The 16,907-nt window shown below is 60.7% G+C and overlaps 1 protein-coding gene across 1 annotated transcript in view; it reads right to left on the bottom strand.

The window, feature by feature from the left end:
• Window positions 1-779: 779 nt before the first annotated feature.
• The window catches only part of SDC3 (syndecan 3), a gene marked incomplete at its 5' end in the record, with an annotated part of 37,177 nt that continues 21,049 nt past the window's right edge, over window positions 780-16,907 (bottom strand). Inside the window, 4 exons of the mRNA XM_080802792.1 lie at window positions 780-4,801; window positions 5,619-5,910; window positions 7,718-8,331; window positions 9,998-10,115. Coding sequence (XP_080658918.1) covers window positions 4,635-4,801; window positions 5,619-5,910; window positions 7,718-8,331; window positions 9,998-10,115 — 1,191 coding nt within the window. The 3' untranslated portion in view covers window positions 780-4,634. The remainder of the gene's footprint in view (window positions 4,802-5,618; window positions 5,911-7,717; window positions 8,332-9,997; window positions 10,116-16,907) is intronic.

The raw sequence follows: 16,907 nt of genomic DNA, 5'->3' as shown, positions 1-16,907 counted from the left end.
CACTGGTGAGGTGAGTTTGGGCTAAAAACAAAAGACTTCTCAACAGGGAGAGTGACCCACTGGTCCCCAGGATACAGCAAACCACCTTGTCACAGAGGTCTGAAGGCAGGGGCCGGCACATGGCCCTCCCAGCTCTACAAACCTGTAAGCCCAGGGGTCAGTCTGTGGTTCCAGGTCAGGGAACTAACTCGTCCTCTGCTGACGTTCTGCTCCGTTCCAGCTCTGTGCCGTGCTCTTCCTCATGTAACCCTTACCCCATTCCATTTAGGGGATGACCATTGCTATCCTGCATCGCAGGTAAGACAGTTGAGGCTCAGAGGGCTCACAAGGAGCTTCCCTGGCATCAGAACTAGGAAATGTCACTTGAGCTTAAAGCCGGGCCTACCGACCCCAGAACCACCCAGGCTTGGTCCGTCTGATTCCTTGGTCCTTGGGACCAAGGTCCCAAGATTATTTCTTTGTGGCCTGAAACCAGTTCTTCCCCTGGGGGTGAACCACAGGGCCCCCAGCGCCACCACAGCGTGGTCCCCACCCAACCACAGCCCCCGTCCGGCCTTACCACAGTCAGCTCTGTGGTTTCCCAAACACTCTCAACCAGCAGCAGCTTTGACCATAATGGTTCCCGTGGGGAGGTGCCGGGCAATCTCCCTTGCTTGGTTCTCAATTCCCCATGAAGGCGAAGGTAGCTCGGCCTGGGTAGGGGGTGGGGAGGGCATGAGCTGACCCCCACCCCCAACAAAGTGTCCATGTTTATCTCACACTGACGACACTGCATCATTTCAGCTTAATTTTATTTCCTCTTATAAATGGGCACAGCACGGGAAGTGTTAAAAAACAAAAAACAAAAACAAAAAAACACAAACAAACAAACAAAAATCAGAAACAAAAAACCCCAAACAGCTCCTTCACAAGGCTGGGCCAGGTGAGCACCCACGGCGGGCACCTGGGTCTCTTTTTCCAGTCTTTTCCCTCCACTTCTCCTTAGAGATTTGGCCATGAACTCAGGACAGTTATGGTTAATAAACAGGTTATGGGGGAGAGAAAGGGCGGGGAAGGCCTGGGGGAGGGAAGGACAAACTCCCGCTGGGTTCTCGGGGGTTTCTGTACAGGAGAAAGGGCGCACAGGAGGGACACTGTCTTCAGGGGGCTCTCTGGAGCCACACTGCCTACGAAATATATTTACATGTATTTGCCACGCCGGGGCCGGGTGCACTGAGCTGCCGGGCAGGTGCCTGGGGGAGGCCGTAACCATCGGCCCTGAGCTGGCAACCCCAGGGCCCGGTCTTGGCGTCTCTGTAAATCTGTACAGTTTGTGGGCTTCTATTTACAGGCAGGAGGCCTGAGGAAGCAAGTCCAGCTGCTGGCTGTCAGGAGAAACTCAGGAGAGCCGAGGAGGTGGCGGCCACTCCTGTCCCACCTGAGAGGCCCAGCCGAGTCTGCATCCCATGCCCCGGGCCCCAGCCTGGAGGCCTGGACAGATGGCTTTGCCGACCCTCGGGGGGGTGTCTAGCCTGAGCACCCCACGCCACTGTCCGCAGGTCTGCCTTATCCAGCCCTGGTTACCACGCAGCTGCCTGCAGGGCTCAAGGGGACAAACCTTCCAGGAGACACACCTCCCTCTGGCCTCCTAGGGAGGCAGAGCCCAGGAGAGCCCAAACCCCACCTCTGGAGGCCCCAGGCGCCCTCCCTGGCAGCTGAGGCCCAGGCTCAAGCCACACCAGCTCCCTCCCCTTGGGAATTTGCCCCGCTTCCAGGAGATGCCAGGCCCCCCTCCCCCCCACCCCCGCAGGACTCCCTCTCCCGAGCACACTCGGGTTGACCAGACATGTCCCCTTTGCACCCAGGGTGGGGAGAGCCCCGGCCCCCACATTGCACCGAGGAGAGCTCCAGCTCATCCTCTGAACCGACCTCTCTCTTGGCCAGCCCTGCCCGAGCTGGGCCGGCTGGAGTGCATTTGGACCAGTCAGAATGTGTTCAGTTTCATGAGGATAATGCCTGGGCCTTTGTCGTGGGTCCAGGGCTCCACAAACAAGGCCCTCAGCCCCTCTCTCAAGTGCAAAGTACTGAGAGAAGAGGCCAGTGCTAGGAGGCAAAGCCCCAAGTTAGAAGCCAGCCCACAGGATGTGGGGAGTGAGGCCTGGTGGGGCCCAGCTAGACCCACGCAGGCCACTCCGAGCCCATTCCAGCCAGACCAAGCCCAGCTCACCCATCCTTGCCCGGCCCTACCCGACTATGGGCCCCGGCCCGCGCCAGGGTCTCCAACCCTGGGCCCACCATCCCTGGGTTTGTGTCCTCTCTCCTCCATGCTCCCTGGCTTCTCAGCCTTGGCCTGCCCAGGCCTCGTCACCAGAGCTGCCGGCCCCAAGATAGTAGCCGCCCACCCGGGAGCAGGGTAGAGGGGGCCCGGGGTGTTGGTCTCGCCCTCCCCCCAGCCCTTCTGCTCTGGGGACAACAGAGGCCAGGTCGCCTCACCTTCAACAAATCGTGGGCCCAGGGTGCCTCCCCTCACTCCTGCCGCCTTCAAAGGCTGGCTTCCTCACAAGCTTCCAGGCCCCACCCAGGGTGACACTGGCTCTAAAAGACAGAGCCCGGACCTGGAAGTAGGATGGTAGCAAAAGACAGGGGGAGAAGTTCCCTGGAAGCTCTCCCTTACCACCTCAGGCACCCCTCTCCCTCCCCCTGCATAAATCTGCTGCCAGGGAGTTGTGAAAAGGGAACAGAAATAAAAGCGGGGGTTCCTGACTTTAACCGGGCTGAAGGTGATGGGTGCAGGAGTGTGAGCGCTGGCCAACCACAACTCAGACCCCATCCTGTGGCTTGGTAAGCCCCCAACCAAGCACAGCCTCCCCAAAGGAGATGTGTGGCCCCACATTTAAAATATCTACAGAGGGAGCCCCCCACCCCCATAAGGGTAACAAAGAAGGGGGAGGCAGGCTGAGACCTGCAGCACCCCGGCCCGGGGCTGTGAGTCTGGATGGACTGTTCCCTGCTGGTGCGGCTCGTGCAGCCACACCCAGGAGAACCAGCAGGTGGTCTGGCCAATGAGTGGGTCAGTGTGCACGGGGAGGGCCCCAGGGCGGGACTGCGGTGGGACTGGAGAGGCCGGTGGGTGAGGGAGAGGGTGCAGGAGGCCCCGGGCAGCAGGGCCCACCCTCGCAGGCACTTTGGGGACTTGTGTCCTGGGAGGCAGAGTCAGCCCCTAGCTCAGAGCAGAAGGGGGACATGAGGAGACCAGGAGCCAGGCCACACGCCCCTCCCTGCCCAGGGCTTGTGGTCCTAGGAGACCCCAGCCCCCTCCCCAGCCTGGGGCCACATTCCAAGAACCAGCCTGCCCTCCTCAGCAAGGCTCCTGGTGAGCAGGGGTGCTGGCCCTGGACTAACCCCCTGGCAGGTGACAGCGGAGAGGGACGAGAGCTTCCCAGGTGTGCAGGGCCCCGGGGGCCTTGTGGCCACATACCCTCTGTGCCACCCCTTATTCCAGGGTGCGAGCGTGGGGCTGTGCGGGGCGAGCCTGGGCATCCACATGGGGTTGTGTCTGATGGTTCAGGGTCTCGGGCAATGTGGTTGGTGTTGGTGTCGTGGTGAAGGACTGAGTGTGACAGGGCAACTCAGGGGACCCAATATGGGCTGACTGCTCCAGCTTGCCTCCACCCTCTCCAGGGAACCTGAAAGCTGGAGACAACACGCGTGGTGCCACAGTGTATGTTGGGGAGAGGGGCAGGCCTCACGGTCACCATCAGGCGATGGCATCTGGTGACTCCCATCGTCATAAGCCCTGGGGGACTGTGAGAGACACGGGAGAGTTAGCGTCTTTGGAAGAACGTGCGTGTCTGTGACAGGTCTGCACTGGGCAGCAGGACCGAGTAGGCTTCTGTCACTGCGTGCTTCTGTGTGTGACATGATGTGACCGTGCAGGAGATGGTGTCTGGGCAGAGCCCAGTGGCAAGAGGGCAGTCTGAGCAGCCCCGCCTGTCCTTGCTAGGGGCCCCCAGGGTGCTCTCAGGAAGTCAGTTCCTTGGGGGCAGATGGGGATGAAGGGGAGGCCTGTGGTATGGGCATACAGGGCAGGGGTGAAGGGAGAAGGACCCCACAGCCCGAGAGAGGCCAGGACAGAACAGGCTGGTGGCAACAGGTACCCTCTCTCCCTGGCAGAGAGGGGCCCTGGGACAGTGGCAAGAGGCTGCCGCTTCTCAGTGGTTTCAAGGGCTGATCCGGCCCAGTGCTCGTCCTGGAAACCGGCCTGAGCGCCTGTCAGGCTCCAGGAGATGTGGGCCAGCCCCGTGGGGCCGGGGTGGGGCTCCAGCCCCTGTCAAGCCCTGCCCCTCCTGCCGGCAGCCAATCTGCAGCCTCCTTCCTCCTGTCCGCCTGACACGAGGTCCCGCTGCAGGCCGAAGGGGGAGGGGGAAACGAGAGATGAGCTCGTAAGGGCACAGTCGAGGGCCGATGGCGCCGCCCCCTGCCCCTCGGGCGAGGTCTCTGTGAGGCTGGCAGTCTGAGCAGACCTCAGGAGGGCGGGCAGAGATGAACTGGGGCCGGGCTCCCTTCCAGGCCCAGTCCTGGGCCAGGGCTGGTGGGGCCGGGCCGGGGGCTAGGCAGAGGGGTGCTGCTGAGCTGCGGGAGGCACTGTGGCTCCGCTAGGCATAGAACTCCTCCTGCTTGTCGGGCTTCTGGTACGTGACGCTCGCCTGCTTGGGCTCCTCCAGGGTGTAGCTTCCCTCGTCCTTCTTTTTCATGCGGTAGATGAGTAAGGTGACCAGGAAGGCAGCGAACAGGGCGCCCACCACCCCACCTACAATCACAGCTGTGGAGGAAGAGGGCAGAGGTCAAAGGCTGAAGACAGGGCGGGTGGAGCTTCCGGCCTGGGGAGGGGGCCGAGAGCCTTGAATCTGAGGCTGGGGGCCGGGCCTCACAGCCCCTCGCTCGGGACTGGATCCCTTCCGGGCGCCTGCCGGGCACTCAAAACCCCCACACACACTCCAAGGGAGTGTGAGACGCCACCAGTCATGGACGCGCCCACGTTTTATAGACGTTAGGAAAGCAAAAAACTGTGGCAGCTGAACTACGACACATCTCAACTATGGAAGGGCCTAGAGCTTACTTTTTAAAAAAAGGTAATAAAAAGTTAACTTGGGAGCAGATGTGCAGTGAGAGCCGGTGAAGAGCAGAATGACACCCCCCCCCCCTTCTAGGGATGAGGACAAGGGAGGCTGGAGAGCTGGAAGACCCACCCAGGGCCACGCAGCTCCTGAGCGGGGAGCAGAGTCTAGAACACGAGTCCAGAGACTGGAGACACAGCCAAGGCAGGTCCTTGGGGCGTCAAGGCTGGGGGCAGGTCAAGCAAAAGGATAGGGTCAGAGATCAGGGCTCAAGGGCCAAACGGCCCAGAAGGGTCAACCAGCACGGCCCAGGGAAACAAGCATCAAGGTCAGACCCTGGGACAGGGGAAGGTCAAAGGATGACCCAGAGGGCGGGTCCGGGGGCTAAGTCCCCACCTTTCCCTCCCTAGGAAACGGGGCTCCTAGAAACCCACACCCAGACCTCTTCTTGGGTTCCTAGAGGTCAAACTGAGGCCGGACCAGCTGCCTCACTCTGGGCTCTTTCCGGGCCCCAAGCCTCACCTACGAGCACCTCCTTCCGCTCCAGGATGCTTCTCTGGGGCAGCTGAGCCGCCGAGCTGCCTGAGTCGATGGCGTTGTCCAGGAGGCTGGGGCCTGGGCGTGCACCCTTGGGCAGCGCCCCAGGTGGAGCTGATGGCTTGGTGGCGGCCCCACCCACGGCCACCACCTCATTGGCTGTGTCTGGCTGTGTGGTCTCCTCCTCTGGCAGCTCAAAGTCCCCGCTGGGCCCCCCACTCACAGGCACCTCAGGCTCATCCTGGATCGTGGTCAGGACGGACTCCGGAGTTGGGGTCTGTGGGGATGGTGGCATGAGCCCAGGAGCCGGGCCTCCCCGCACCTCTTGCCGTGGGGCAGCCCACCCTCCTCCCCACACAAGACCCCCCCATCCCCAGTGGGCCTGACACTTACGAAGCATTTGCCACATGCCACGCACAGTGCTAAAACATGTTATAGGCATTTGGCCCTCACGACATCCCCCAAAGGAGATATTATTGCCCCTAATTTACACAGCTGAAAAAAGGCTCAGAGAAGCAAAGTGACTTGCCAAGGACAAGTCACAGTTAGGAAGCAGTGGAAACAGAACAAAAATCCCGCTCTCTCCAGCTCCATTGGCTGTGTCTGTGACCACCACACTACCCTGCCTCTCTCCCCAAGCCACATCCTGTCCCCAGCCCTCTGTCCCACCTCCCTCTCGCCGCAGTGATCATCCTTGGGGGACTGCATCAAACTGCTGTCTGGGGGCTGCTCAAAGCAGCCTGGGCCACCGCCCGCATACCCAGGGCAGAGAGAGTACCTCGGCCTGGGGGTGGGGGATCAGTCCAAGAGCACCCCTGCAGGGCACCATGCCCCTTGGAGGTGTGTCCAGGAGACCAGCCCAGGGGCTCCCACTGTGTGGAAGCGGGATGAGGGCTCAGATGTCCCCGGGGTGAGTGAGGAGAGCTGGGCCTGGTGTCCTGCTTTCTCTACCCTTCCCGCCTGGCTGAAACCATGGGACACCAGGCTGCCCCGGGAGCTGAGGGGTGCTGAGGGCAAGGCTCGCATCCAGCTGGGGCTGGCCTGGACCGGCCAGCAGCTCAGCGGCCAGCAGCTCAGCCGGGGGAAGGCCCTCCTCCGCTTGAGAAAGGGCTTCTGTACCTGGGTTGGAGCTCCTACCTCCCCTCCCCTCCTCTCCCCGCCCCTCCCCGCCCCTCCCCGCCCCTCCCTGCCCCTCCCTGCCCCCCCCACCACCCCCCCCCCCGCCCTCCCCCCACGTGCCCAGCAGGGACCCGGCTACTTCTCCCATTTCCTTGATCCCATGCATCCCTACCTCCCTGACATCTTCACCCTCTTCCTTTGAACCTTCCATCCCCCACCCCTAACCGTTCCCCACCGACACACATGCGCCCCAGCCTCTGCAGCCTACTGCAGGTCTCAGATCCCGACCTGGCAGTGGCCCACTAAGCCACCTCTGTCACGGGAGGAAGAGGCAGCGCCGCCCCGAGGGACAGGTGCGGGTGCGGGCTGAGGGATGGCAGGGGGCCCCTGGGCAACAGGCTGCACGCATGGACTACAGGTTCTCCTCTCCTGCAGTCTCCCTCTCAGTCACCCTCAGACTAACAACAAAAGCGACGATGGTGACAATGACAGTAGGGAAACTTCTGGTTGGTTTACTACTGCCAGGCACTGTTCCAGGCACTGGACAATTCCTACCACGCTACGGTTCGCATCCTACTGTTTCCTCCTCCTGGCAGACGAGGGAATGGGGAACGGATGTACAGAGAGGACTGGTGACTTCCTGAGGTCACGGAGCTCCCAAGGGCAGTGGGAGAACCCCACGCCGCAGTGCCTGCCTCCTGAGTCCGCGCTCTTCACCTGAACCCACAGGCCCCTGGCCCTCCCCGCCGCCGCCACGCTTTACCCACTCCTTTCCCCATCCATATCTGGTCCCAGTATCCTGGTCTCCTTTCCATCCCCAGCCCCTTGACCTCTGTCCCCATCCCGGACTCACTCTCACCCTCTCCATCCCCAAATCCTCCTCCCACCCCTTAGGTCTTCACCCTGCCCGGCTGCATCCTCCCTCCCCCAGGCCCTGACCCTCCCTCCTCTCCCCACCTGCTCACCTGAGCCACCTCCGTGGGTCCAGGGGCAGTGGTCCCCAGGGGCAAGGTGCTCTTCTCGGGGATGTCAGGCTCCTGAGTGGTAGCTGGCCTGGGAAGGGCCCTTGGCCTGGAGGTAGCTGTGCTGACCATCCTGGGTGTCGGGGCCTCTGTGTCCAAGACAGCCACCGTGGTGGGAGGTGCGGGTGCCGCTGGAGTGGTGGCCTGGGCCGTGGCTGCCGTGGTCAATGGAAGAGGCAGAAGCCTCCGCACACCGGTGGTCCTTATGACGGAGGTGGTGGCCGTGGAAGGGGGGACCGCAGGGAGGCTGGGGGCGGCAGTGGCCACTGTGGCAGGCACTGTGGCCACAGTTAGAGCCCCCGCAGTCGTAGCAGCTGTGGTAGCCGTGGGAGTGGAGATGGTCGTGGCTCTCTGGCTGGGTTCTTCTGGGACCTCTGTCACCACGGGGGGGCTGGTGGCTGGCTCCGGGGTGGGGTGCCCAGAGGGGAGCTCTTCCAACGGGGTGCCCACAGGCTGGATGTCCACTGTGGGCAGCACTGCGGGTGTGGTCGACACCGCCATGGCCACGTCTGGGCTGAACCGCATGGCTGTCTCAATGCCCGACTCCTGCTCAAAGTCTGAGGGGGCAGGGGAGAGGAGAGAGCTAGGGAGCTGGGTGCTCATGAGGGGTGTGAGGGTCCCAGGTAAGCAATGGCCATCAAGATTGCTGGGGTGGGGAGGCTCCCAACCCTCCCTTTGCATAATTTTCCCAGGACAAGATGAGGGAAAGAGGGAAGGCGCAGCCTGGCCAGAGGTTACCAGTCGGCTGGTGGCTATTCCCTAAGTCCTCTCTGCCTAGCCAAAATTTCTTCTAGAGGGGCACCTCTTCCAGGAAGCCTTTTCTGATTATTCCCAAACCACCCAGCCTGGGCCTCTGGCAGGCTGAACCCAGACCAGTGGCAACTAAACCCCTACAGGGTGTTCAGCCCTTGCTAAAGACTGGGGGCCAGCAGGGAGTGGCATTCTGGGAAAAGCCAGACCTGGGTACCCCTACCATGAGCATGTGCTGGTGCACACAGCCACGGCTCCGCCAGAGGCTCAGGCCACAGGGAGACAGCAAGGAGAAGGAGCCCTTCCTACAGGGGAATCCCAGGGCAACCTGGCTGTCTCTGAGCCAGGACACATGAAGGGGCCCAGGAGGAAATGAGGAGAGACAGACAAAAAGAAGGGGTGCCTGACCAGACAGAGACAGGAGGGGTGGAGAATGGCCGGAGAGATTCAAGAGAGACATGACCCAGCAGAGATGGATTTTACCAAGATTAACTTGCAAGAGGCTTACATGGAGTAAGCAAAAGCAGGGAGACCTGAGGCAGGGGACCGTGGGAGACCGGGGCCATGGCTCACAGACCTCCTACATCCCAGCAGATAGTCCTGTCCCCTCCCTGGGCCCAATCTCAGCACAGACTCTTTTTTTTTTTTTTTTTTTTTTTAAATAATCTCTCCACCCAGTGTGGGGCTCAAACTCACAACCCCAGATCAAGAGGCACAGGCTCCACCAACCGAGCCAGCCGGGCACCCCGAGCACACAGCCCTTTTCACCACCGTTTCCCGAGCTCCTTCTCTGTTCCGGGCCCTGACATCTTACGCTGAAGCCTTCCAGAGGCTCTGAGAAGAAGGTGTATTTAGTCTCATCATTCCCAGGTAAGAACACAGGGCCCCAGAGAGGGGGAGAGACTGCAGGAGGTACGGCTGTTGGGTGGCAAAGCCAGGATTCAAACTCAGGGTGCCTCCCTCACTTCACACCACTCTGCTGGCCTTCCCCAGGGCCAGGCCACGAAACTGGACCGTCCCAGGCACAGTGGAGGCCTGTGCCCCTTTCCGTCGCACCCTGAAACTGCCCTGGGCCCCTGGTGATTGGATGGGAGAGGCACCTGACCCAAGCTGAGTCAGCCCAGCGATCTCACTGAGGATAGGCCCCTGCAACCCAGATGCGGCTACTATGTCCCTGCAAGAGGTCAGGGCAGTACTGTTCCCTGGGTCACTGAGGAGCATCATGACCCCAGACAGGGGCAGGAATTCTGCAGAGTCGCAAGCAGGCCTTGCAGAATGCAAGCAGAACAGTGGCGAGTGGGCAGTCCTGAGCTCTGAGGTCTCGAGGCCCTGGTTCCAGCCCCAGGAGGATGCTCTGCCTTTCCGGGACCTGGGGTCCAGGAGCTTCCCCTGCCTGACCTCCCCTTCCCCCCACCCCACATGGAAGCAGAGGGCATTGCCCACACATGGGGAAGAGGTGGGGGTGGTACTTACAACCCGAGCCCGACCCTGAGTAGAGGTCATCCAGCTCATCGTCGGGGAAGGAGTCGTCATCCCCAGAGCCCTCGAGGTCCACGGGCCTCTCAAAGTTCTCGCTGCGCCAGCGCTGAGCCTGGGGAGGGCAGGGACAGGCAGAGAGCTCAGCACCGGAGGCCAGCAGCCTGGGTGGGCCCAGAGGGACAAGAGACACACTCAGGGGCCAAGTGACAATGAGGGACAGCATTGGGCGTGGCCACCCCATGGGCAAACAGAGCCAGGAGGGCCTGATTATCACTTCCCCCACCCCCATGGGATCACGGTAGCAGCCCCATCTTCCTGCCAGTTGGCCACCACTAGGGACCAGGCCACTCCCCCACGCCCTGATCAGAACTGCAGGGGTGTCAGAGCCGGGCTGAGAGCCAGAAGGCTGGCTATGAATCCGGCTCCAGCACTCACCACATGTGTAACCTAGGGAGAGTTATTTGGTCTCTCCCTGCCTCAGTTTACTCATTACACAGAAGCAAATGGTGCCCACCTTCTTGGGATGCTGTGAGCACGCAGTAAGCTAATGTGGGTGTGAGCACGCAGAGTGAGCTAACACAGGTGTGAGCACACAGTGGGCTAACGTGGGTGTAAGCACACAGAGTGTGCTAACGTGGGTGTGAGCACGCAGAGTGAGCTAATGTGGGTGTGAGCACGCAGCGGGCTAAAGCGGGTACAGTGCTGAGCACCTGTTGCACAGAGTAGCATGACTTTCGGTGTGGCCACTGTCATCAGAGCCACCCTCAAAGTGCCTGTCACAGACAGCCCACCCAGTCCTCAAGAACAGAGACGGGCCGCCATTCCACAGACGAGGGAGCTGAGACCCACACGGCCGCCCCCAGTCACCAGATAGCACATGACACATTGAGGTTCAGACCCTGCTGGGGACCCGAAGTTTAAGACCCCACAATCCCAAAGGCAGTGCAATTAGTCCCATCACACAGACATGGGGTTTGGGGAGATTTGGGGCTTTGGGAGGGAAGTACCTTGGGTAAGAGTGGCCAAGGTGGGGGGTGGGGAGAGAAGGGAGAGCTGGCTCTAGCCCTGGCCCTGGCCCTTCCCCAAAACAAGAAGTTGGCCCACCTTCCCGCAAAGGATCTCAATGCCTGTGTTAGCTCAGGGCCCGAAGGCCACTTCCACTTCATCAGGGTCAGAAGGGATAAGAGGGATTTCTCGGAGGGCTCACCTGGCCTAAGACTCCTCCTGGTGTCAGAACCTGGGGAGGCCCGGAGCTGGGGCCATCCCTCCCCACTGCAACCCTGCACAGTGTGAGAGCCAGCGCAAGGGCAAGCAAGGCAGGAGGGCACCCCCACACCCCCAGGGGCAGGCCCCACCCTCTGCCATACCTTTGACCCTGACTCCAGGCTGGGCCAAGCCAGTCCTTACCCCCAGGGAGATCTCCCAAGCAAAGGGAGACGGACGCCTGGGGCCCAGATCTGGAGGATCAACACTTCCGACCACAACAACTGTACAGAGAGAAGGCGTCTCCAGCAGAAGGAAGGGAGCACAGGCTCCGAGGTGAGGAGGTACAGCCTGGCTCCCAGGATTGGCCCTGCCTGCCCTCCAGCCTCATCCAGGGTTCCTCTGCACCCCTCCACTTGCTGGATTCCAGCCCGCAAGCAGCTTATGGTTCTTGGAATGCGCCTGATCTCTCTTGTCACTCGTGCTGTTCCCTCCACCCAGAACACGTTTCCTCCCCAGCCCCTCACCCTCTGGCGTCTGGCCAGCTAACCTCTATGCCCCTATCACTTCTGCCGAGAAGCCCCCCAGTCTGATCTTTCAGAGTCTCCTGGGCTTCTGAATTCACACTTACCACTACTGCTTGCCTGTGCCCTCACTCGGCGACTGCCCACCCCACCAACGGACAGCGGTAGGACCTTGCCCAGCACACAGTAGGTATTCAGGAAGTGTCTGTTAAGGGACAGTTGGGCTGGAAGCTAGGACTAATGCCTGGGGCAGGGGTGGAGGAGGAGGGTCTGGAGCAGGGGAAGCCCCATCATGGGAGGCTCTGGCAGACCCACCGACAGTCCTCCTGGAAATAGGTTACTTTTCCTCCTGACCGCACGTCAGATGACTGCGAGCGCTGATCTGAGGAAGAGTCCAGGCAGCCACACCATTCTGCCCGACGTGGGGAAGCACAAGAGTTGTGCGAGCCGGATGGGGACCAGGTCAGCGCTGCATGCAGGGCTCGGCCTCTCACAACCCCACCCACCTGACGGGCCCCCTTCTGCGGATCGAGTGCAGCTAGGGCGAGGCCCCCAAACCTGGCTTCCTGCCTCAGCCCCGACCACCTGCTTCATAGCCCGACCCAGGCCCGCCAGGGCAGGAGGCCAGGGCAGCGAGCCAGGAGATTCCCCCCATCCCTCCCTCCACCCCACCCCTGTTACCACACACACACACACACACACACACGCACACACGCCAAGTAATGAATTAATCAGTATTTACTTGCTACCAGTGAGTCATGGAGTGGAACAATTAGTGTAATTGCTCCCGTGACTAATTGCCGGGTCTTTCTCGGTTTTAGACATTCCAGGAGCTCAGAGCGGCTCTCACCCGACTTGCCCCAGCCCCCACCTCTGCCCCCACTGCCCGGAAGAGCGAATCCCAGGACCCCAGAGGAGGGAGACGGAAGGCTCCCTGCATTGCCAGCCTCTTCACACCGGACCAGCCACGCTGGAGTCCCTTGGAGACGTTCTGCGCAATTCTTAGGCAAGCAGCCAAGAACCAGAGGTGTGCGATTCCTACTCAGAGCCACACAGCAGGATGGGGACTGAGCAGGGACCCACAGCAGCAGGATGGGGACTGAGCAGACTCCCACTTGTGGGTGGAGCCACCTTCCCGGGCTTTTCCTCCTTCCAGAAAGGCCAGGGAGTAGCTGAGAGACCTCTAGCTCGGAGGAGGGGTTCTAAGAGGTCTGAGGTCGCTGGGGACCCTCACACTGGAGGAAATGTGGGGGCCAAAATAGGGAGTCTCCATGATTCCTCGGTGACCAATGCCTCACAACTGCCCATGACAATCAGCTCCCAGAAGGGCCTGCACGAATCCAAAGACGCCCCCCCAGAGCCATACACTCTTGAAATGACACACCCAGAGACAGAGAGAGAATGCACAGAGACACGCCCTGATACACACGCACCCACAGGCAGCCACGGAAAGGCATCTCCTGTTGGCGAGCCTTTGGATACAAACAGGTGCAGGCACAGGGGTCAGGGGGCAGGCACTGGTGGGCGTACACGGTGCGGCTCTGAGGCTCAGAGACAAGCATGGAGCCTCCTGTGAAGCCACCAGCCTCCACTCAGGTACCTCTCACCTAGATACTATTCATCCCTAGCTCAGTAGCCATCCACATGACAACCGTTACCATGGCGACCAGCTCCTCCATGCTAAGGACCAGGAGCTCCAGCTCCCCACAGAGATGTGGTGGGGGCAGGAGAGGGAAAGATCATGGAAGAACAGAGAGGATGCGGGGCGGGGGTGCGGAGATGCAGGACAGAGGGAAGCCAGGGGTCAGGGGGCACGTGGAGGGGGGAGACGGGGTGGGAGCAGCGCAGGGAGGACTCGGTGAGGGAGAGAAAGCAGAGAAGGCGAGAGTGGGAGGCAGAGGGAAAGAACTCTCTCACATCTTAATTTAGCCTCACGCTCATCAGGCAAAGCTGAGGAAGGGGCCACCTTTCCAAACCTGCATCCAAGAGAACATCCTTTCTGAATAATAAGTGGCCCCCAGATGAGATGGAAGGAGGGACGGCCAACAGCCCAGTCACCCCTGAAAGCTTAACACAGGGGGACACCTGTGGGGGTGAGGGGCGGGGTCCAGGATGCCATCTTGCCCAGCCCTCCCCCCAAAGCCAGCTGAGTGCCAGTCTGACCCCTCCCTGGGCCAGCTGGGGGGCAGGGGCTCAGTGGGCACCCCCCCAGGAACGCTGCAGGGGTGCGGGTGGCTGCAGCTCCCGCAGGATCAGGAGGAACGAGAGGAGAGAGGAGAGGAGAGATGGTGGCAGGGCACTGAGCCTGGGAGACAGCAGGGAAAGCCTCAGAAGTCACAAAGTGCCAGAGGAGGATGGGGACAACAGCCTTCGACCCCCCCCAAACGACCTCTCTATTTGCATAATTCCATGCATAATTAGCATAATTATCCAAGCCTTTCCCTTAAAGGAACACTGACTCCGAGGGCCCCAGGACCCTGCGGCCTGCCCCTGGCCCTCACTGCGCCCCACCTCCACAGGCCTAACAGCCCCCCACTGCAGCCAGCAAGCAATCCAGACTGCCTCCTCTGCTGTGCCCCACAGACACACGCAGCTGCACACACGGGGCCGGCACACACACGATCATGAGCCACATTCACCGACCCCCTCCGCTCACAGACAACCCGGCCCACACGAGCTCCAGCAACATCGAACCACAGAGTGGCTCCCCACCCCCGCGGGGACGCCAAGCCATCCCCATGTCCAAGTCTGTTCCCTGAATCACACGTCCCTGCACACGTTGCTGCACACGTTCCCCACGGCAGGCACACAGACCTCATGGGCTGTAACCAAGCTCTGCTCTCGCTCACGTGTGGCACACCCACCCCACCGACGGGCTGTGCAGAAGGCCGGCGTAGAAACCATGACTCTTCTGCTTCCCAACCCGAGGCTCCCGGAGCAGCAGTGGGGGAAGGTCTGGGCTCCCAACCCACTGCCCAGCCTCTGCCTGCGCCCGCAGCCCCACTCCCTCCCTGTGTGGTCACACTTTGGAACTCACCCCCCGCCCAGCTGTACACACACACCCGTGTCTGGGCACTGTCCACACGCCCCAATGCACAGCAAACACACCGTGTGCTCCCCGAGCCACCTCAGCCACATGCCCTGAAGAGGACCCACTGCACCCTCGTGTATCCTGCTGCCGATGCCTTACCAGCAGGCCCCTGATACCTGCACCCCTCAGTCTCCTACACACACACACGTGTGCCACGCGTGCTTTCCTCGTGGCTACAAACAAGTACAGACAACACTGGGGTGAGACACAACCCCCTTTCCCAGAGCTGCCACACCCCTGCCATTTTTTCCTCACTCTCCCCTCACCACCACCCATCTTGGCCCACAGCTTCACCCCAAAGAGGCACCACACACTCCCACCGTGATCAGAGGGCCACCCCGTCCACGACTCACCCCCACCCAACCCCCTCCAGAGTCTTAGAGCAGCTAGGCGGAGTAGGGACCCAAATCAGCTGGACTTCTGGGATGTCTGCTCACATCTGCAGTCTGCAGCCACTCACTCAGAGGGCAGGGCACAGGGCACGCATTCAGGGAGAAAGCCAGGGAGCCTCCCTCTGCACCCCTCCCCACCCACATCACCGCCCCCCCCCCTCGGCTCCCAGACCAGAGGAGTCTGGGGTTGCTCCTGCCCAGCACCTATCACCTGCCCTCCCCCATCACAAGCCTTCTCTGAGAAACAGAACAGCACAGAGGCTAAGCCAGAATGGATCAGCTCCTCCCTTCCTATTCGGGGGACAAGAGGCAAGCCTCTGAACCTCTCACCTCAGCTTTCTCATCTGTAAAATGGGGGAGCTGATAATAGTGTGTAGCTTTCCTACAGTTGCTATGAGCATCAACTAGGATCATCCAGGTAACGGGCTGAGCACAGGACCCATCGTGCAGAGTTGAATAAATCAACAGCGCAATTATCGTTAATTCTATGCTAATCTTTCTATTATCCTTTCTGAAGATTTTGTCTCTTTTGTGCTTTACCATCCTCACCATGGAAGACAGAATCAAGATGATTACACCCATGCCATAGACGTGGCTGCTAATGCCCAGAGAGGTTAAGAGGGATTGCCAAGGCCACACAGCAGGGGAGAATGCAGACAGAAAAAGAGAGGTTGGTTGAGCTGGGAGAAAGGGCGGGTTACAGACACAGACGCACAAATTAGGTCAGCTGGCAGGGGGCCCGGAGCCCAGCACCCCTGTGCACTGCTAATCATGCTGCATAAGCTAAGAATAAAACCAGGAATAATTAATTCTACCCAAGCTTCCTTCCCTGCGTGAGCCAGACTCAGGCGCCACTCTCTTGGTGACTGGGGGCAACGTGAGTGGCGGTTGGGAGCCCAGCTCTAGATTCACACACTCTTGGGTTCAAGTTCAGCTCGGCTTACTTGCTGGGTGACTCTGAACAAGTTACTTAACCTCTCTGAGCCTCTCTTTGGTTAAACAGGGACACTAATTACAGAGGTGGCATACCATACTCATTTGTCAGCCTTATCCCGGCACGTTCCCCTCCTCAGTCCTTACCTCCAGGCTAAACCAGGCCTGAGTGCTCACTGGGTTCCACTCTTCCTTCCTACAGATGTGAAAACTGAGGATCAGAGAGGGGAGACTTATATCATCCCAGGACTAGAGGGGTGGGTGGCGGGGAATGAGCCTGCCAGGCGGCACTTGGGGAAGTGAAGGGATTTGTCCAGAGACACACAGGGATAGTAATTATTAGCTCAGGGAAGCAGGGTGGTCTCGGCAGTGCCCTCCGGATCCCCACAGGCTCCATCCCCACCAGTCCCTGTCCCCAAAAGGCCCTGAGTCCTGTGAGAACTCGGTGCCCCTCACGCTCACCAGCTCCAACCCGGAGACCCAGAGTGTCACTGCAGGAATGTGGGCCGGGCCAGGCTCTGGGCAGCGGGACAGCCAAGGGGGCAACACAATGGAGAGCCAGGATGGGGAAGGGGGGACGCCTCGGTCCCCAGCCCCCACCCATTCACAGCTGCCCTGGCTTGGAACCCAGCACCCACCACATTCACTGGCTACTGGAAGGGTGAGGGGCACGAAGGCGGCATCGCTGGGGAAGGGGGCACAGGGCCTCAGTGCTGGACAGGAGCAGTGAGGAGGGGCAGAGAAGGCCCACGCTGAACCTG

The sequence above is a fragment of the Martes martes genome (genome assembly GCF_963455335.1).
Source record: "Martes martes genome assembly, chromosome: 4".
Taxonomy (NCBI): Eukaryota; Metazoa; Chordata; class Mammalia; order Carnivora; family Mustelidae; genus Martes; species Martes martes.
This window is presented reverse-complemented; position numbering and strand designations above follow the sequence as displayed.